The sequence below is a fragment of the Pelodiscus sinensis genome, chromosome 18 (genome assembly GCF_052426305.1).
Source record: "Pelodiscus sinensis isolate ZL-2025 chromosome 18, ASM5242630v1, whole genome shotgun sequence".
NCBI lineage: Eukaryota > Metazoa > Chordata > Testudines > Trionychidae > Pelodiscus > Pelodiscus sinensis.
In genome coordinates this window covers 9,844,831-9,866,242 of record NC_143069.1, presented here as the reverse complement: position 1 = coordinate 9,866,242, position 21,412 = coordinate 9,844,831, and the positions used below count along the sequence as shown (strand labels likewise).

At 42.4% G+C, this 21,412-nt stretch overlaps 1 protein-coding gene across 1 annotated transcript in view; it reads left to right on the top strand.

Moving 5' to 3' along the window:
- The first annotated feature begins 654 nt into the window (after window positions 1-654).
- The window catches only part of LOC102455717 (butyrophilin subfamily 3 member A1-like), a 28,464-nt gene continuing 7,706 nt past the window's right edge, over window positions 655-21,412 (top strand). Inside the window, exons 1-9 of the mRNA XM_075914332.2 lie at window positions 655-813; window positions 3,095-3,245; window positions 6,462-6,812; window positions 8,143-8,427; window positions 12,635-12,733; window positions 13,075-13,101; window positions 14,206-14,232; window positions 19,091-19,117; window positions 19,898-19,924. Of these exons, the coding sequence (XP_075770447.2) occupies window positions 3,155-3,245; window positions 6,462-6,812; window positions 8,143-8,427; window positions 12,635-12,733; window positions 13,075-13,101; window positions 14,206-14,232; window positions 19,091-19,117; window positions 19,898-19,924 (934 nt within the window). The 5' untranslated portion in view covers window positions 655-813; window positions 3,095-3,154. The remainder of the gene's footprint in view (window positions 814-3,094; window positions 3,246-6,461; window positions 6,813-8,142; window positions 8,428-12,634; window positions 12,734-13,074; window positions 13,102-14,205; window positions 14,233-19,090; window positions 19,118-19,897; window positions 19,925-21,412) is intronic.

The window sequence follows — 21,412 nt, the reverse complement described above, 5'->3', positions numbered from 1 at the left end:
TATTCACTTCACCTCATTTGCATATTTTTTGCACAAAACGGGGGCAGTGTCGACATAGCCCTGGAGTTTAACCAATCTGGGCAAAGCTTTTTATTCTGTCTTGATTTGAAGGCTTATGCTGCTGCTGTGCACCTGCTGTTCCTTCAGAGCAAGTGAGCAGGGAGTGGGCAGACCTTTGGTACTGACTAACCCCTAAGCCAGTTAACATAATTAGGGGAGTGCTTTCCAATTGATAAATGACCATTCACCAGTTATTAGCATTGTGTTCATGGCAAACACACAGAGAAGTTGGCTGAAAAAATAAAATATTATTGTGAAAATATTGCACCTAACACTCGTCACTGCTTAGAATCCAGAACCCTACCAGAAAAGAACCCCAAAACAGAGAGACAGAACAGGCTGGTCCCTAAAACAGGCAGAGCTCATTCTGACTTGCTCAGGGCTCACTCTCTGTGCACTGTGTGCCAAAAGACCCAGATTGCACACCTTTCTGCAGAGCCACCTAGCATGCCATCATGAGCAGATAACTCTTTATAAAATGAAAGTAATAATTTAAACACAAATTTTCACACATGACAATTCTTCGTTGGAGGAACTGGGGGGCAGGGATAGTATTTCTCCTTTATCACATGATTTCTTCCATACTCTGACTCCTCTGAGTAAATTGCTCAAACACAAACTAGGATTAGATCAATACCGCAGAGTAAAGGACAAAGTTCAATAGCCATAAAAGGGATTGTAACAGAAGAAAGGTGCGGCTCAGCCCTAATCCCTGTACAGCATGTAATGGCTGTCCTGGAGTCTGCTGTTCAGGTAAGAAATCACTTTTTAGCTAAAACAGGCAGAAAACTCACCAGGTTTACAGAGATATTCAGATGGATGTTGGGTGTTGGCCCAGTCATCTGGTAAAACCAAGCCCCTTGGTGGATTGAATTTGAGAATTCAAATTCGGCTTTTCCAAGGTTGAAACTACATGAGAGAGAAATATGACTGCCATTGTCAGGTTAGAAGGAATTTGCTCACAATAGTTTGTGTTCCACCTTATTTCAAGCATTCATTTCAGGAATGAAGTGAACTAGCCAACAGATGTGAAGAAAGATGAGGAATTTAGGGGTGTTTCTCTATAGGAGAGTTTTCTGACAGCTCCTTATGTGATTAGGGGTGTGTGAGCTTTGTGCTTTTGTTATAAACCAGTAACTCTGCTTAAAAGGGCTGTGTTGGCAAATCAGTCAAGACTGTGTTCTCCATGGCAATTCATCGATTTGCCACAAGCAGACACAGAAACCTTCTTTTCAATCTTTCCTTTTTGATGGAAAAATTAAATATGTTCAGTGTTTTCCAGGAAGATTATACACAAATATATAGATGGCCAACCATTCTGTGTACATATATGTATTAGATTTGTATGTTAAATAAGATCCATGAGTGCTTGAAAGTTCATGAAAGTTCATGAGTGCTTGAAAGTTTTCTGGTCTTTAGCGTTTTGTCTGTGTGCGTATTCCCCTTTCTGGCTTATTTGGCAAAAGGGAGGAGAAGAAAATGATAGTATCTGATTTCATTTGAAAAAGAGAGTAAAATATTCTGAAAGCTGAGACAGAAAAAGGTTGGTCTTTAAAAAAAACGCATGTTTGATTCTGGTTTCACATAGGACTAACTCTATGAATTACACAAAAAAAGAATTTCCCCCCTTTGCTTCTTTCCAAACCTAGGGAAAAGCAGATTCTGATCTTCACTTTACTGCTCTGTGCAAAGAGAGCGAATAAACTGATTTAACAGGAAAATAGATCAATAGGATGGAGAAGTAAAGTAGTGGGAGCTGATGAGTAGTTCCATTTTGTTCTGCAAGAGATGAGGCCTCCATTTGAGCTCTGCTCTTTCATTTTCCTTTGTTGGGAGAACTCTAGAATGCATATACTCACCCCTACCCAGGATTGAGTGGCTAGTGTCCTTTGCAAGGTGCCCTTGTGTCTAGCAGCGTTACTAGACTCCAAAGAGAGGGGAGGAAATGAGAGACAGTTGTATGGAGGCCTTGAGGTTGGGGGATAGGGGGGCCCAAAATCAACTGTAACATCTACAGAAATACAGAGACATGGGAGGGAGGCCCAAAATTTCTCCATTGAGACCTATTAGCAAAGAGATAATTTACAATGAATCTACTAGCTCTGGATTGAAAGCCCTAATAAAAATGTCTCTGAATACAATGAGCTTTGGGTCAGGCCTTCTGTGAGAGATTGTGTGTGTGTGTGTGTGTGTGTGTGTGTGTGTGTGTGTGATGCATTCCCTCTCTGATCACTTCTTAGATGGCATAGAGCTGTTACCTTTCTCCTGTGAAGAGCTCATCCAGTTAGCTCAAACCGGAAACAGTTTATGCTTTCAGGTCATGACTCTTCTTACTGGAAAACTGACACTCTGGAGGGTGATCTACTGGAGTTTGATTTAGTATAGACCCATAAATTGAATGTTGAGAGCAGCTCCCACTGATGGCCAGTACTCCTCTTTTCATGGGAAGAAAGGGAAGCGGATGGGAGTGTTTGCTCCTGTCAGCCTCCTGCAGTGTAGATGCCACCAAGGCTCAGCTTAAGGTAAATTGACTCCAGCTACTCATTTTGCACAACTGGAGTTGTGTACCCTAAGCTGACCTTCCTAGTCTAGAGTAGTCCAGGTCTGTGTTCTGTAAATCCTCACATCAGTCTCCAGTGTCAGTCAAAATGGCAGGTGTCTTCTGAGCAACTTGTACCATGGAGAACTTTATGTAAATAAAGATTTTTAATTTAACAACAAAAAAATATGTATCTGATGAAATCTCTTTATAAGCTCGCGGCATGTTCCAAGGGCTCTGGTGAGCACTAACTACTCCCTTCCTCTAAAGGAAAATGATCAATAAAATTAACAAAAGTTCTGTGCAAGTTAGAAGGCTGAGTAGGATCTCTAAGTGGTGTATTTTAATAGTTTGGTGTATATAGCAACACTGATCCCAATTTTGCATCAATTGTTAGCAGGTTCAGGCCCTTTGTCAATATGTTTCTGTTCATTTTTCCTCCCACATTGATCTGTACCTGCCCTCATTGTGTCATTTTGTGTTCTGCATTTGAAGAGACTGCAAGACTCATAAGGATTTCCTTGGGATGTTTCCATTCACTTTTCTACTGATGTCATGAAAGCCTGCACAGCGATGGAGTCCACATTTCAGTGGGTGTCACCTCTTCTCCTATTGATTTTTCTACAAATGCCCCATTTGATTGCAGGTAAATATAGTTCTGTGTTAAACACATGCAATGAAACAATTAATCATTATCAGGGACAATGGAAAAGCATGGATGCCAAAATGATGAAGTCCTGTGTCTTCCTTTATTTTGCAAGGTATAAGGTTTCATTTTTAAAAAAATCTCTAATATTTTTATTTTATTGGTATATTCCCATATAACTATCCCCTCTGTCCTGTTCAACCTCATATCAAATGAAAGCAAAACCACCACATGACATTCTACTGTAATATATCTGATTTGCACAAACAAACATATTCCTTTTTAGAAACACGTCACTTCTCTATAGGGGTCAGTGCAAGGCCAATGCACCATTCAAGTCACACTCAGTCTCGCACTGTAAAATTAATATGGAACATTCATTGCTCTTTGGCCCAAAGTATTAGGCAGGTTCTCATGTCCATTCCCAGGGCTACTCTATGGGTTCCTTACATGATCATTAAATTCACAATCAATAAGGGCCCACAGCACTGAAGCCTGAATTAAGGAAGAGCCATGCAAAATGTATAAGGACAAAATCTATTGGGAACCTTTTGATACACAAACCGAGGCAGAGCTACAAGTCACAGGGATAGTCACAGAGAGAAAGGATGGCAGAATACGGCCTCTGTGTCTAAAACAGCTCACATGATGAATTGTCTGTCTCTGACAATTTCTACAACAAGACTGGAGGCTTTTTTCTAAAAGATCTACTCTAGGAGGGAACTTCTTTGGCCTTCGTGATACACGTCAGGCTGGATGATCACAGTGGTCCCTTCTGGACTCAGAGTCTCTGGTCTTATGTACATGTATTTCCTGTGCATGCTTGTGCAATCACCATCCCAGCTCGTGGCTCTTCCCAAGAGGTGCTGTGACAATTCATTACCAGCTCCATTGTTTTCCTGTATGAAAGAACAGCTGGCAAGGGGTGAATTATTTCAGCCAAATAGTTTATTTAAGGGAAATGGTTGTTTCAGGTGATCCAAAACAATTTACTTAATAGTTTAGAAATTGATCCAACAGCAGGAGAATGTAGGGTGGTACTGCTATGCCCCCCCCCCTTTTAATAGTATGATCGGTTTCTTCTTATAACATTTAGCTCCCTGGTTAGGGCTCTCCCGTGGCAGGTGAACGGTCCAGATTTTAATCAGTGCTCTGGAAAAACCCCAAAAGGACTTTTCCGAGTCACCAAAAATTCCAAAAAAATACCCTTTGATTCATTTGGACCCAAAGCAAATTCTTTCTTCAGTTTTTCCAAATTGCTACTAGAATAGAAAATCTGTTATTTGTCCAACTGTGTGAAACATCCAGAGCTGTAGAAGCTTTTATAAAATCAATCAAGCTCCTCCTCTTTGCCTCAGTGATCATTGTGAACAGTAATTCCATTTAATGGATAATGAATTGTGGAAAAAAAATGATGGTAGCCCCTGGATTTCTGTTCCTCTTCAATACTGTTAAGTGAGAGATCAAAGTTCCTTTCCTTCTACTCTTTCTTTCAAGAGATCTTGGAGTTATCGTGGACAGTTCTCTGAAAACTTCCACACAGTGTGCAGCGGCGGTCAAAAAACCAAATAGGCTGCTAGGAATTATTAAGAAAGGGATAGAAAATAAGACCCAGAATATCTTACTGCCCTGTATAAAACTATGGTACGCCCACATCTTGAATACTGTGTACAGATGTGGTCTCCTCATCTCAAAAAAGATAGTTTGGCCTTGGAAAGGGTTCAGAAAAGGGCAACTAAAATGATTAAGGGTTTGGAACGGGTCCCATATGAGGAGAGGTTAAAGCGACTGGGACTTTTCAGTTTAGAAAAGAGGAGACTGAGGGGGGATATGATAGAGGTCTATAAAATCATGAGTGGTGTGAAGAGGGCCGATAAAGAAAAGTTATTTATTAGTTCCCTAAATAGAAGAACTAGAGGACACCAAATGAAATGAATGGGTAGCAGGTTTAAACTAATAAAAGAAAGTTCTTCTTCACACAGCGTGTAGTCAACCTGTGGAACCCCTTGCCAGAGGAGGCTGTGAAGGCTAGGACTATAATAGAGTTTAAAGAGAAGCTAGATAATTTCATGGAGGTTAGGTCCATAAAAGGCTATTAGCCAGGGGATAAAATGGTGTCCTTGGCCTCTGTTTGTCAGAGGCTGGAAAGGGATGGCAGGAGACAAATCGCTTGATCATTGTCTTCGGTCCACCCTCTCTGGGGCCCTGGTGCTGGCCACTGTCGGCAGACAGGATACTGGGCTAGATGGACCTTTGGTCTGACCCAGTACGGCCATTCTTATGTTCTTATGTTATGTTCTAATGTTCTTATGTACCATCTTGGAAAGGTAGGAGGGGGTCTCTTGCATTGAGGGCGATTTGTGAAGAGGGGATTCTTCCTGGAACAGTGGGAAATAAACTGGAGCCATTTTCATACCTTTTGATTTAAATTTTATATCTGTCTCCTGAATGGAATGGAAGCGGATTATCCTGGGCCAGATACAGACAGGGGTTATGCACCTCTACAGGAGAGTTAGGGTACGTCTAGACTAGGGTACGTCTAAACTACAAGCCTCTTTTGAAAAAGAGTGTCTAGACTACAAGAAGATTTTTCAAAAAAGTGAGCCGCTTTTTTGAAAGGGAGTCTAGAGGCTCTCTTTTGAAAAAGCCCTATTTGCATTCAATAGCACCTTTTTTCGAAAGATGACTTTTGAAAAAAGGTGTTATTCCTCATAGAATGAGGTTTTCTGCGGTCAGAAAAACTGCCATGTTCTTTTTCGAAGAAAGGTACTTTTTTTGAAAAATCCCTGTAGTCTAGACACACCCTTACGGGGTGTGGTGACCCAGTTATACCTCTATGCAGCCCATCCAGACCTTCAAATCTGGCATGGTGGTGTATGCAGAAACTATGCTTATGCAGCCAATTCGAGAGCACCAGGAATTGGGTCATGGCTTCTCCCCACAATACATCAATCAGAGGAACTGACTCAGCACAGCCATTTTAATTTCTGCTAGTATAAAATATCTGCAAGTGACTAACCCTTCTGCTCCAGATTGAGCAGGAAGCAAGGCAGGAATTGTGCCTCCTCTACATACTGTTCCTACGGTGCCACAGCTACACCCGGCCTCATTCCCATGGCCTGAGGCAGATCCACACTCTAGCCTCACGGAGTTTCCTGTAAAATTCACAAGCCAGAGCATCTGCAGTTGATGCAACTTCTGCCTCTGTCTACACAGGTCGGTTTACAATCATCCCTCCTCAGAATCCTGTCATTGCTGTCATCGGAGAAGATGTTGTTCTACCCTGCCAACTGACACCGGCAGATAACCCTGACACAATTACTGTCCAGTGGATACTTTCTAGACCCCCAAACAAAATAGAAGTAAGCACCTATGATGGACAAATAAAAGAAGTGAGAAGGGATGAGAGATACCGGGGCAGAACACAATTCTTCCAAACTGAATTTCAAGCAGGAAATGTGTCCTTAAACCTGAAGGATATCAAGGTCTCTGACAAAGGGAAATACACCTGCAGTGTCTCTTTGAATACGTGGTACGATGAGGTGGTGGTTGAACTGGATGTAACAGGTGAGTGGCCCTGGCTCTCATTCATCAGCCTAAGGTAATACAGAATATCATAGAATCACAGAATGCTAGAGCTGCAAGAGACCTCAGTAGCTCATTGAGTCCCTCTGCCCAAAGCAGTACTAACCCCAATTAAAATATAATCATGTGAGGCCAAAAAAAATGAAGGAGACCCAGTGTCATTCTGCTGAACTGAATGAAATTCTATGGAGGGCGGGTTTGATTCAGGGAATACAGGTGTGGATGTGAGACAGCTTTTGTACAGAATTAAACACATATGTAAAATGTGACCTGACAAATCTCTGTTATCCCATGGTGCAATCCGCTTAGCTGTCAAATGTTGTGTTCCTGGGGGGAGGAGGGGAAAAAAGTTAGAGCATTCTTGGGGGTTTGTCTTTCTGAGAGGTTACAGATAACATCTCTTAATTTTTTAGATTCCAAAACCCTAACATACAATAACAGAAAACCAAAGAGAGACAAAGCAGGCTGCTCCTTATGCTAGAGAGGCCCAACACACCTCACCGTTCTCTAGGCTTCTTGTCTGCAACAGCCACTAAGGCCAGATTGGCATTTCTCTACAGACACCATCTCCAACAAACAGGCTGGAAAAAAAAGCCATGACATTTGAAGTGACAACTTCTAATTTAAACTGAGTTTTCACCACACCCACACACCAAGATAAACATGACTGTGTCCACAGAGAGGTCTTTGACAGATTCTGAACTTCAATGGGTAAAGAAGAAAAGCTCCAGTGGATAGATTTCTTCTGATATACAGGCAGTCCCTGGGTTACATGGATCCGACTTACATCGGATCCCTACTTACAAACGGGGTGAGGCAACCCTGCACTAGCTGCTTCCCCCCAGCAGACCAGGGAGACGTGAAGCTAGCGCCCCCCCCCCAGCAGACCAGGGAGACGTGAAGCTAGCGCGCCCCCCCCCCCCAGCAGACCAGAGAGATGCGGAGCAGCTTTTCTCAGCAGACACCTCAGTTTGAGAATAAAGGACTGAGGGAAGTGAGGTGTGGGAGAATAAAACTGAGCTCTGGAGAAATGTTTGGCTAGAGTTTCCCCTACAATATGTACCAGTTCCGACTTACATACAAATTCAACTTAAGAACAAACCTACAGTCCCTATCTTGTACGTAACTCGGGGACTGCCTGTAATGTCACTATTTTATCTTAAACTGGGAAGAGGTCTTGTCCTGCAGTTTCATATGAAGGGGGTGACAGATTCTGTTAGAATTCTGAGGCAGCATGATAAAGCTGCATAATTCTCAGGCAGCATTGTTTGGAGAGGAAAAGACAATTACAACATTTACTCTTTCTTTATAGCAAGAGGTGCTAAGCCTTCCATTTTCCTGGAGGACTATGCAGGACAGGGGATCGGCCTCACTTGCAAGGCAGAGGGATGGTTCCCTGAGCCCCAGGTGCTCTGGCTAGATAGTAAAGGAGAAAACAGAACAGAAAAGTTGACAACCAGCAAAAAAGAGACACCTGCTAAAATCTACAATATTGAAAGTTCCATTATCATAGAACCAGGATCAGACAATGAGGCCTCCTGCAAAATAATCAACCATGTGCTAAAAACAGCGAGTGAGTCCAGAGTCCTAATTTCAGGTGAGTGCAAACTGGGGTCAGAGGCTGCTTGGTTAATGAGGTGGGTCCTGTTTGTCTCTCTCCACCATGGTAAGAAGTAAATGTTCAGTGTTTGTCCAGCTGAGCAGATGGAGCACTGTGTTAGGATTCAGGAGGCCTGAATGCTATTACTTACTGTGATGCTGATCTGCTGAGTGACACTGAGCAAGTCCCTTAACTGTGCCTCAGTTTCCCACATATGGGGCTAATGAGATTGACCTCCTCTGTAAAATGTTTTGAGATCTACTGTTGAAATGCCTGATATCAGAGCTCAGGATTGTTTTCTTTTTAATTCTTGCCTGACAGTTTCCAGCAAAAAACTTTTTGATTAGATTGAGTTAAAATATTTTAAAAGTCATAATTAGGTGCTTTCATTCTAAATAATGATCCACTGATCAAATAGCTTACTTTGCGCATGCATATGCAATAAAGTTGCATAAAATTTTCAATATTACTAAAGGTACAGAAACTGCTTCATTCAATGTAGAGATGCATTGTTGAAAAAGAGGTTAAAGTGAAGGTGTTATATATAGCTTTCATTTTGGTCCCTCCTGAGTCTTGCATGCTTAATTTTTCAACTTTAATGTTACTTTAAATTTTAATGTGACTTTAACATTGATATTACTTTAACTTTTCATCATTATTCAGTTATTGGGTAGATTCTATAGTCCTTCCTATGAGGCTCTGTCTACACTAGCCTATGTCTAGACTTCCCCGGCTTGTGCAAAAAAATGCAAACTAAGAGAGGCATGGAATATCGCCACACCTCATTTGCATAATTAATTAGGCTCCATTTTTGCGCAAGAGGCTTTTGAGCAAAAAGGTGCCATCTACATGGCTCTTTTTTGCACAAAAAAAACCCTCTTGCACAAGAGCTATTCTTCCTGAAAAAAGAGGGAGTTTCTTGCACAAATATGGAGTCTAATTAATTATGCAAATGAGGCATGGCAATATGCCATTTGCATATTTTTTTGTGCAGGAAGGGGCAGTCAAGACAGCCCATGGGTTTTTCCACAAGAGGCAACGCAAGTGAAGCGCGGATTATCATTTTCTCTTGCTTCATTTGAATTGTCTCTTCCATTGTGTTTTTGCACTATGGGTTTTTGCGCAAATCCAGGCAGCGTGGCATAGCAGTTTTGCACAAAATTCCCTTTTTCTGTAATATCCTTATGCCTCTTCAGGATAATGCATTGGCTATGCCATTGGTGTTCCCCTTGACATGGATCACTTCCATGTCGTAATCCTGCTGGAGCCGCCTCTACCTTGTTCAGCTACTGGATAACCGGGGCCAATGTGGGCTCACTCTCTGTGGTCACACCAGTCCTTCCTTTTCCCTTAGGCTCTGTCCAGGGTCTTTCTGGCCAGGCCCAGGAGCTCAGCGAGCCTTTTCTAGAAAGCCAGGACATCCTCCCCCTCCCATAACTCTCTCAGCAAGCCATGGGGTTCCCCCCCCCTTCACCACCATGGCTCAGTCTAGGAGAACCTGGTGGACCCTTGGGGCACCTCTCTGTGTGCAGAAAGCAGGTGAGGATGGGACTTGTCCCAGTCTTGCAGGTGCTGGTGCATAAAGGCCTTCAGCATCTGCTTCAGAGTCCCATGGAACCTTCCCACCAGCTGAGTGATAGTCCGAGGGGAACTGGACCCCATGCTTCTCCCACAATTCCTGGAGCAGGGCAGACATGAAGTTGAACCCCTGGTCCATGAGGACCTCCTGGTGGACCCGCACTGTGCTGAAAATGGCCAGCAGTACATCAGCCACCGTGTCTGTCTCAATAGAGGGCAGAGCCATGGCCTCGGGGTAATGGCAGCCAAATCTGACACCACCAAGATCTGGAGAGGCTCCTCTATGATGAGCAGGTGCCTCAAGGCAGCTTTCCCCCAGTCTCAGGCTTTCCCTGCCCTCTGGCAGGAGTCGCAGGCTCCAAGTGGTGACCAGAGTACTGTGGGGTCCTTCTGGCCACTCTTCTAGGTCACCCCCATCAGCACCTCTGTAGGCAAGTGCCGGTGCATCCCCACTTCCTTGGGGCCCTCCTCAGATCCCCATTTCAGATGCACCTATGGGACTTGAATGAGGTCCCATCTATGCCTCTCGGGGTCAGCTGGGTGTTGGGCACTATGCAGTCTGAGGCTATTATACTGGGCTGGGCCAACATCACCTCCACCCCTGTGTCCCAGTAGCCCATCACCTCCCTACCATCCATCTCCAAGGTATGAGGCACGAGGCACTCGCTCCACGGGGCCACCCTGCCCCCACCTGGTATGCGGACAAACCTGCCTCTGGAGTGTCACATCTCCCGGAGAAGCTGGCCTGGATGGCTTCCCATCCTTGAGCAGAGTTTTGCCTGCCAGCCCCTGCCCTGGGGCAATCTGCTCCTCCTTCAGCCCCACCCAGTTAACCCTGGGAAGTCTCTGGTTGTGGGGCCTATCCTGATGCCTGGGGTACTAAGCCCATTTGTGGCCCCTTTGCCCACAGAGATGGCAGGTCAGGCCCACTGGGTCTCCTTGGCTGGCTGCTCCATCCGGGTACTGGCTGGCCCTCTGGGGGGAGAACTGCTGGCCCCATTCCCTGGGCTCCCCCATTAGGCATTTCCCCTAGTTGCACAGCTGAGAACTGGTCTCTCTGGGATTCCTTTTCTCTCTGAGATTCCCTCTTACACCCAGACTGGTCGTCCTTGAACTCATCAGCCAGCTTCCCCGTGCCATGGGATCCTCTGGCTTCTGGTCCTTGAGCCACAGGCTCAGGTCAGACGAGCACATTTCATAGAACCATTCCAGGACTTAACCAGATCCTCTATGGCCTGGGCCCCAGCCCACTCACTTGAGGTAGTATTGCATCAGGAGGGAGACCAGGTCTCCTCTGGCCCCTTCTGCATCCCCTGGAACTTCTTCCTGTACATCTCAGGGGTCAGCCCGAACTTGTACAGCATGGATTTCTGACACATTTGTAGTCCCCCGGCTGCAGCCTCTCCAGCTGGCCGAGCACCCCTGCAGCCTTCTGATCTAGCAAGGGGGGAGGGGACCTTGCCTGAGACGAATGGCTGCTGGTGGAGTGTGGCCTGGTGGGCACTGAGTCTGTCTTGCAGACTCCAGCCCTCACTCTGGTTTGAGAGTCTGAAACGCTCTCAAGGGATGTCTGGCTGCTCACCACTGGAACAGAATCCAGGCCCCTGACATGGTCATTCTCTTCCTGCTGGGCAATCAGCTGGGCCTTGTTTGCTTTCTCCATGGTCAGGTCCCTCTCCTTGCACCACCCTGCAATGTCTGCCTTCAGGAGTCAGGTGTAGTCCATCTCGCCACCGTTCCCTGGGGTTCAGACTCACTAGCTGATGCTGCAGTGTCCCACGACTCCCAGGAATCACTTTGCTCTGTCTCCAGCATGCCTGGCTCTTGCAAATCCCCTTCCTTTGAGATCCAGCTGTGACTAAAGGAACCTGCTTCGGCCCCCTCAAAGTTATCCGGCAGCCAAACAAGATAGAGCCTGCTCTGGCAGGATTATGACATGGAAGTGATCCATGTCAAGGGGAACGCCAATGTCACAGCTGATGTGTTATCATGGAGAGGCATAAGGATGTTTTGGAAAAAGGGGGTTTTGTGCAAAACTACCACGGACATACTGCCTGTTTTTTCACAAAAACAGAATGAAAGTCTATGCAAATGAAATGTGAGAAAATGCTAATCCGCACTTCATTTGCATTACCTCTTGTGGAAAAATTCATAGTCTATATCTACACTGGCACGATCTTGCACCAGAAATATGCAAATGAGGCTCAGCGTGGAATATCGCCGAGCCTCATTTGCATATCTAATGAGCCACCATTTTTGTGGAAGAGGCTCATGCGCAAGAAGGAGCTGTCTACACTGTCCCTTCTTGCACGAGAAAAACCCTCTTGCACAATGCCGTTATTCCTGAAAATAATCAGTGTAAACGGCATTGAGCAAGAGGGTTTTTCCTTGCGCAAGAAGGAGCAGTGTAGAGAGCTCCTTCTTGTGCAGGAGCCTCTTCCGCAAAATGGTGGCTCATTAGATATGCAAATGAGGCTCGGCGATATTCCATGCTTAGCCTCATTTGCATATTTCTGGCACAAGATCGTGTCAGTGTAGACATAGCTCATTTGTTTGGCCTTGTAATTGTCAAGATGTTTGTTAAGATTGAGGGGAACATTCCTGACATTTTCCCATATTTTTTCAGATGTTTTCTTCCCAACCACCTCCCCTTGGATGGCTGCTTTCCTGGTCATTTTATTTCTTAGTATAGCCACTATTGCTGCTGTGGGGTATAAATTGAAAAGTGAGTATTTCTTTGTATGTTATATCAATAAATAAGATAAAAGACTTCCTTATTTGTATCAGCTGTTTTGAGAACAAAAAAACTAAAATGAGTTTTTGAGGGGCAGATTGAGGATATGAAATATCAAAGTCAGGAAACTATCATTCTTACCAGATACACCCCTTGCTGTGACAAAACAATTTTTTAAATTCCTCACATAAATTTATTCAAGACCAAACTAATACCCAATCAGAGGTTCAGGATTATAGACCTAGCATTCAGATCAGTGGCTTTCCATCAAAACTATTGTAGGATGCTATGAAAAGTGTCTTGTATTAAAAAACAATTTGATTTTTTTTCAGAAAATAACGATACAACATCTCACTCCGGTAAGTATTTGGGATTATGAATGCAAATTAATATGAACATATTTTGTGCCTTGATTTTGACACAGTCTCAGGAAGTTTGTGGAATTGGTACTGGATGACCTTCTAGCCCCTACATTTCTATCATTCCAAAAGAAAATGTTAACATGGCAGTTGCTGTTCTGACCTGAGAAGCTGCTGATAATGTACAAGGAAGTGTGGGTGAATTCTGTCTTAATTGTGGTCAACAGCTGTGTACATTGACAGTTTGCAGTTAATGGGAGTCAGGGATCTGTATCTAGGCTTTGAGCAACAGTGACTATTGCCATTGGTGGCTCATCAAGAAAGTTAGTTTCCTCCTGTTGTAAACAGACCTTGTCATTCTCATCATATGCATACAACCCTTCTGCCAGTCATTCTTATGTGAGCATTCTATGACATTGTTCCAGAATCATTAATAGCTGCCATAGCTGCTGAATGGAGTTGCTCATGTGCATGCAGAAATAACTACTGCTTCCATGGTCCATGAGGTTCATTCAGGACTAGGGCTATCCTGGACTTTGTCAATAAGCTGTGACAGGATCTAACTCCTTTGTTCACTCATTCCCCTTGTGGGTATTCATGGGGTCTCCTGGAAATTTCAGCATCCCATAATATTTATTTGGTTAAAAAAATTTCTTTGTCAATTATGGTTTCACTTCACTCTTTCAGTAGACTGTGGGTTTCATGCTTGGTCCTATTTATTACACTTCATGTACATTTAATTGTTCTGAACTGCCCCTCTTTTCCCAGGCTAATCACCCCACCTATTAATATCTGGTGATGAGGGTCCGGTGAAAGTGCTCAAGGAAAGGGCCTCCACAAGTATCTTGACATTCTCATCACAGAGGATGGGCCATTCATTCCATTATGTGGTCCAGATTCTCTGCATAATCAAAGACCTGGCAGAAACTGTCTCCCATTCAAATGAAGGGGGAGATAATCTGCAAGTGAAATCAGCCATTTCCTGTTCCTGTTCCCCTATATGGAGAGGATCTGACAGTATTTTAAAACTGCTTTGTTGCTGAAATAAGGATTTGGGATGTTTATGAGCCATTCACATTGCTATGTGATTCCTTGTGTTTGCAGTGAACGAAAAGAAAAAAATGGAAGAAGGTAAGTATATTTTTGATGTGATAAAAGAGAAGGTGTAAAGATTATTTTTCTGAGTCCAATTAATGGAGACAGTATTATGTAGAATGCTGAAATTTTTCAAGACATAGATCACAGAGGTGTCAGTCTTTACCTAGGAAAAGGAATCACTGAAGACTGGGACCTTTGTTAATATAAGAATCTATGCATCGATTTTTCATTAAGAAATTATACAAAGGCTATGTCTAAAGACATGCTTAGTTTGTCAAAATAAGGTTTAAGTGAGAATTAGGTTATTTACAGACTTCAGTTTAAATCCATATAATATATGTTTTCAAGGCTGTTCCCCACTCTGGCATGACAAATGCAGAAGTTGGGGGCCTGCAAGGACACTCCAAAACCTTGCCTCCACAGGTTCTGGTAGAAAAACTGCCCCCCCCCCCCCCCCAAAATCCAAATACCTAGGTTTTGCGGGACCTGCTGCCAGCACCCAAGTAATTCCAAGAAAACCAGGGAAGAAATCAGTTGGGAAATCCCTTCCCTAAGGTAAAACTCTCCCCCCTGCCCTAATTTCCATTTTGCTTGGAGTTTGGAAAAACAGAAGGAATCAACAGACAACAATGGACCCTGCCCTTGTAAGTAGGCACTGAGACCTAAGGACACAACAATGAACCAATATCAGTTAATTAGGAAAAACACAATCTTTTACTATTAAAACAAAGACTACAGTTGCAAGCATAGTAGATTGGCTAGATGGAAAGAGCCATCAGTTGATATAGATACTCAGGGAAAAAACCCTGAGTAGCAAGACTTAGTTACAATAAAATAATTAGCAAGATCAGACATTATTTCCAAACCCCCAGACAAGGAAAACAATAAACTTTTCCCTACTTAAGCATTTCAAGAAGTCAGTTCTTGGAGAGAGAAACATCTCCCATCTCCCTCAATACCTGAGAGAAACTGCTCTGATCTCAATCAAAGAACAGAGAGAGACCCTCCCCCACACACACTTTTTCAGTTTGAAATTTCTACCTGCATTGTCAGCATTCTTGCTTATGATAGATGTCACTCAGAGATGTGACTATGCCACCCCCTCCTGAGCAAAGTCACTTACACCGACTTAAGTACCAGTGTAGATATTGCTATGTCAGAGGAAAGCTTGTGCTGACTGTATCCGTGTATGACCCAGTCCGTTTATTAACTCCTTTTTAGGATAACCCCTAAAGTCCCTTCACCTCACTCCAAGTCTGTGTGCTTCGAGTCTTTTTTGCCAGTTTTTACCCCAGTCAGTAGTACCGGCTCTCGTCACTGCTGGACACAACAATTCACGAGCCAGTCACCAAGATATTTCCTCTGGTGACAGTGGGGAGAGGGGGGCCCGCCCCCACCCTCACTCATGGGCCCCAGCCCAAGGCCCTAAGGATAAGGACTGGGTCGTAGTCCTATCCGGCTTATGGGGCTTCCTGCTGCAACGTGCCAGCCCTCGGGCTAATACCTGTTGCCCTGCCCTGGGCTACTTCCTCTCCCTGGTCTTTTCTTGGGTGTCCGCTATCATCCATGCTCCGTCCCTCTGCCCTGTACGATAGCTTGGTTTGCCTTTTCTTTTCGCTTCTCTTCCCCCCGAGCGATCATCCACCATGGTTTAAATCACCCGCTGTCCCTTGTCACTCTTGCAGATGTCAGTACATCTTGGCTGCGCGGCCCCCCCACCTTCCTTGTGTTCTTCCGTCCCCGGCGTTCATTTATGCCATCTCCCAGCAGCCTTCTCCTCCTCCCTTGCTGCTTGCACAAAGCGGCGTCTTGCTGCAGTGTGCTTACTTGGCGGCGTGCGAGCAGCCAGCGCAGCTCCGGTACCTGGCCCCCTGCACTGCGAACAGCTAGTGGCAGGGGAGTCTGGAGTGCGGGACGGCAATGCCCCGTCACACTGACAAAGGTATGGCCTTGTTGTATGGTGTTTCTCATCACCCTAGAACAGCTACATTAAAGAGCTTACAGTGGTGTCGACCAGCATCCCCTCTGAGCTGCTGCCAGGCAGCGTAGAGGGAATGCTGGTGTTAGCATAAGCCCTGTGCCTCAGTTTACATCTCTCTTAGTCTGAGGTCTTAAACAGTAATTAAGATGTTGGCTCTGCATCAGGAGAAATTTTGCATAGGTGAGCTTTGCTATCAGGCATGCCAACCTTTCTGCATAGGAACCGTAGAAGAAACAATAATTAGAAAGCGACAAGGAGTCCTGTAGCACCTTATAGACTAACAGATGTATTGGAGCATAGGCTTTCCTGGGCAAAGACCCACTTCATCAGATGCATGCAGATGTTGCTTTTACGGATCCAGATTAACACAGCTACCCCTCTAATAATTAGAAAGTCAATAAGTGGATAACTGTGACTAAACCTAGATCTGTGGCTGTCCCATCTTTCAGAAGGTGAGAAAATTTCAAATAAAAATTTAAATTTCAGTCCCCCAGTACTCTCAAAAGATACTTTATAACTACAGGAACATTCATTTGATCAGTGATGCATTTATGAAAAAAATCCTAGGCTGAAATCCACCATAATACTTAAGCATTTGCTCAATTTTAAATACATAAGTAGTCTCAGTGAATTCTAAACTCACTGGCTACGTCTAGACTACATCCCTTTTTCATTGAAATGAGGGATGAGGGATCTTTCAGAAAAGGCTTTATTTTTCGAAAGATCAGTGTCTAGACTGCCTTTTTTCTCCAACAAAGCTCCGTGCCAAAAAAAAGTGGCAGCCATTTTTATGCTACTGAAGCGAGGGAGATTTAAATCCCCACTTCATTAGCAATTACGATACGTCTAATTTACATCCCTTTTACGAAAAAGGGATGTAGTCTAGACGTAGCCATAAGGTGTTAATCTCTTATCAGATGAAAGTAACATCAGCTTCTGTAGGTCACCACAGACAACCAAAGTAAAATCAGCCAAACATGGATACGAACTATCCGAAAAAATGTAAACAGTGAATTTTAATATTCCACAAAAAAATTAGAAGTAAACAAAGCAAGAGACTATAATTTAAACCAAATATAATTTATGTCATATCTGCATATGAAAGATTAGAAAAGAGTAAAAGCATCATATGTAAGCACCATCTAAGTGTAACAATTCTGTGATTTACTTCAAAAAAATTACTACAGATTGAATCTCTCTAGTCTGGCAATTTCTGGTCCAGCATCATCCATGGCTGGCATGATTCTAGTTAGCCAGATGTCCATTCATCATGGATGTGGCCAAGTTTCCTGTGGTCCCGTAAAGTTTGTTTACAACCATCAGTCCTGGTTCTCAAGTGTTCTGCATTGTTGTTTATCTCTAATTTGCCCCTAAAAGTCCTCTAAGAGACCAGTGGAATTTTGGTAATGCGGCTAGACAACAGTGACTTCCCATGACTCAGCAAATTCTCTGGTTTGGCACCAGTCAGGCCTGAGTGCTCAGGACTAGAGAGATTTGACTTGTAATAGATTGAGATTCATGAATGCTGGAGATCTCTTTGGCACTGGTTGGTTATAATAATTTGATTGATACACAGAGAGGCAGATAGGGCCATCATCATAGACTCTTACTATTTTGGAGAATGTCCAGATGGACTGAAAATATATCATATCAGTATATGATGACTGAGATAAACCTTGGTCCGAGGCAGTACTTCTCTGTCAGGATGTGTCTAGACTACAAGCCTCTTTTGAAAAAATAGCATCTAGATTACAACTAGTACTTTCGAAAAAGCAAGCTGCGTTTTCGAAAAAGACCACCCAGGCAGTCTGGATGCTCTCTGTCGAAAAAGCATAGTTTGCATTACATAGCACTTTTATCGAAAGAGCATTTTTGAAAAAAGGTGTTATTCCTCATAAAATGAGGTTTTCTGCGGTTGAAAAAACTGCTTCATTCTTTCGATTTACTTTTGAAAGAACGTGGCAGCAGTTTAGACACAGGGGAAGTTTTTTCTCAAAAAGGTGACTTTTTTTGAAAAAGCCCTATAATCTATACACACCCTCAGTAAAATATATTCTGTTGTCCAAGGGTGCATCTACACAGCTCCCTAAACTTAAAATAAGATACTCGGTTTACAATATGCAAATTTCATATCTTATTTCATGTCTATTGTGAAATAGCTTATTTTGAAATTTGGCACATCAACACAGCACCGCATTTCAAAATAACATGTCATTTAGAGCCATCCTTTAACCCTCATGCAATGAGCTTTACTAGGATGCCAAAATAGCACACCTGTTATTTTGAAAAATATTTGAAAAATATTTCAAAATAATGGGCGACTTGTGTAGATGCAGGGTAGCTATTCCAGTATCCCAAAATAGCTGTGCAGTATAGATGTACCCTAAGCATATGGGAGTGATATGTCAAAGTACAGAAATAGTACATTTTCCAACAAGAACAGAATAGGTCACAAATTTGGAGGTTTTCCACTTTTCTTTCAAAATTGTTCATATTCTGTGGAAAACCTACAGTAGTCATATAAAAACTGAGCACTTCTAAACAAAATTAAAGCGTTTGCCTGAATGTTTTAACATTTTGACTTTTAGACAAAAAGTCAACTTTTTCCATGAGAATGGACAAAGCTTACAAAACAGGCTCATTTGAGCCTAAAAATGTAGTGAACTATGCAAAAAGTCCATCAAACTGAAAACATTGTGTTATGTGATGTGATTAAATCAGAGGGTTTACACTGGATTTGCATGCAGTGTAACCAAGAAAAGAATTTGACCCAAAATATAAATGATTGTTTTTTAAAACAAATTATATATATAGATGTAAACTGTAATGTATATTTCATAACTGCCATAAAATATACAAAGTAATATTTGACTTTGATCTTCTAACAATATTAAATATTATTTCTTTCAGAAAAAGAACTTCTGCTGAGTGCACTAGGTGAGAATACAAGCACTCTTAGGCTATGTCTATACTGCAGCCTTCTTCCGGAAAAGCTTATGCAAATGAAGTGCAGAGTATAATATCACTGCATTTCATTTGCATAATTAATTAGCAGCTGTTTTTCTGCAAGAGGCTTGTGCGCATAAAGGAGCTGTGTAGATGGCTCCTTTTTGTGCAGAACCCCTCTCTTGTGCAAGAGTTCTTCCTCGTTTTTTCAAATGCAAATAAAATCTGGTGATATTTTACTCCACGCTTCATTTGCATTGGCTTTTGCGGAAGAAGGATGCAGTATAGACATAACCTTATAGTTTGTCATTTTCCTTGTGTATGAAGAAAGGCCAACATTCCCAAGTAATTTTTTTCTGAGACAGGCTCAAGTTCTTATATAAGCTTACATTTTCAAGATTAAATACATTTTCATGTTAAATGCTCTTTTATGTCCATGGAGACATTTAGATTTATTATGTTAAAAATCATGGGTTATTAATTATTGTAGAATCTGTTTTTAAATCCATTTTGCAAAACATTGCAGCTGGTCTCACAATGGAATAATATGAAAAAAGTCTAAGAGCCCTTCTCACAGCTTTTCACTCAGGACTCCAGGAATTATTCTCAAGAATTTTTCTGGTGGCCTATGTTATAAAGGTGGTCAAACTGTGTAATCACAATGACCGCTTCTGCCGTTGGAGTTAATGAATGTACGAATCTCTAAATTAAAGCAAATAATTACTTCAGTAACATGTATGTTTCTTGTTTTGCATTCATTTACTCTTTCAGAGACAAACAAAAGGACAGATACAACAGGTAAGTTTCATGTTATTAAAATGCTCAGAGTAGAAGACAGTGCCTTGCCATAAGTAGCTTTATAAACATGAACAGCAGCATATTTTTTTGTGAATGACTATGATATCTATTTAAATATCAATCAGTGATTAGAGATTAATAAATGTGACTGGTCGACAGAAAAGCTGACCACATACACCTGCCTACCCCTAGTCCCCCAAATCATCAGTCCATACTAGGAACTGACTAACCATTTCCATGGGCGTATCTAGGTCTCTGATTTTCTCTTCTCTCTTTCACTATAGCACATCACTTGCACATGGAGCTCTTCTAAACCAAAGTCATCTTCACATCTTATCTCTCACCTCATCTTACATCTCTGATTGCCTTTTACCACTTTCTGGCTGTCCTTCCAGTAGCAATTCTACCTGCCTTCTCTATTGCCCTTGACATATAGATTTGCCTTCATTTCCCTCTCCTCTCACTTCATTTTCCCACAAGTTGATGGAGCTGGCAGGATATTACTATTTTGCATTCTTCTGTAATGACATTCTATGCCATTCCCATCACCAAAAGCCTTCTCCATCTTTCAGATTGGCCACTGTAACGTCCACATTTGCAACTTACTTAATCATTACAAAATCCCTTCTCACATTCCATCAACCCAAATCTCCTAATTTCTCCCCTGATCAAAGTCCACCCTTCTCCCCAAATCCTTTCACTGGCTTTCTCCTGCAATCTGCAATATTCAGATTGTTGTCGTAAATTTCATCACCTGTCTGACCTTTCCAGGACAGTTTCTCTTCTAGCACCTTGTTTGTTCTACCTGCCACTGCAAATTTCCTGTCCATTTTATCTATGATTTCTTCCCACGTGTCCCCTGTTCATCAAACCTCACAGTCTAGTTATAGATAAAGTGGAGAGAAATTCTACCTGCAAGCCTTTTATTAAAACAAATTTCACTTTTAATCCCTCTGAAAATTAGTCTTCCCTACAAAGAAGAGCTGTTTGGAAAAAATGCATACAATTTTCATAATTTTTTTTCAATTTTCCTTTTTTTGTTACAAATTTGTCACTGTCCTGAAATAAACAAAAATATTGACCTACATTTAATGAGAAAAAAAATATTTAAAGTAATATACAAACATTTAAAAATAATTATGGAATTAACTATATGGAAGCTGCCAAACATCTCCATCAATCTAACTTTTTCATGGCATGTTTCACCTCTGTGAATATATATTGCGTGCTCCTAGTTGCAGAAGACTCATTGAGTTAAATGTCGTAAAGCAAGTAGCATGCTGTTGGCACTGTGTGAATAATAAACATAACAACAGAGATAACTCAAAGCCTCTTCAAGTGTTTTTCACAGTATTGTTTGCAATAAATAACCATAGACCGAGTCATAAAAATGGATGCCTATTGAATACTGAGTGAAAATCTATCAGGTTTCCTGCCATGCATGGGTTCTAACAGAATTCTCCACATGTTCTTCATAGATTTCTAATT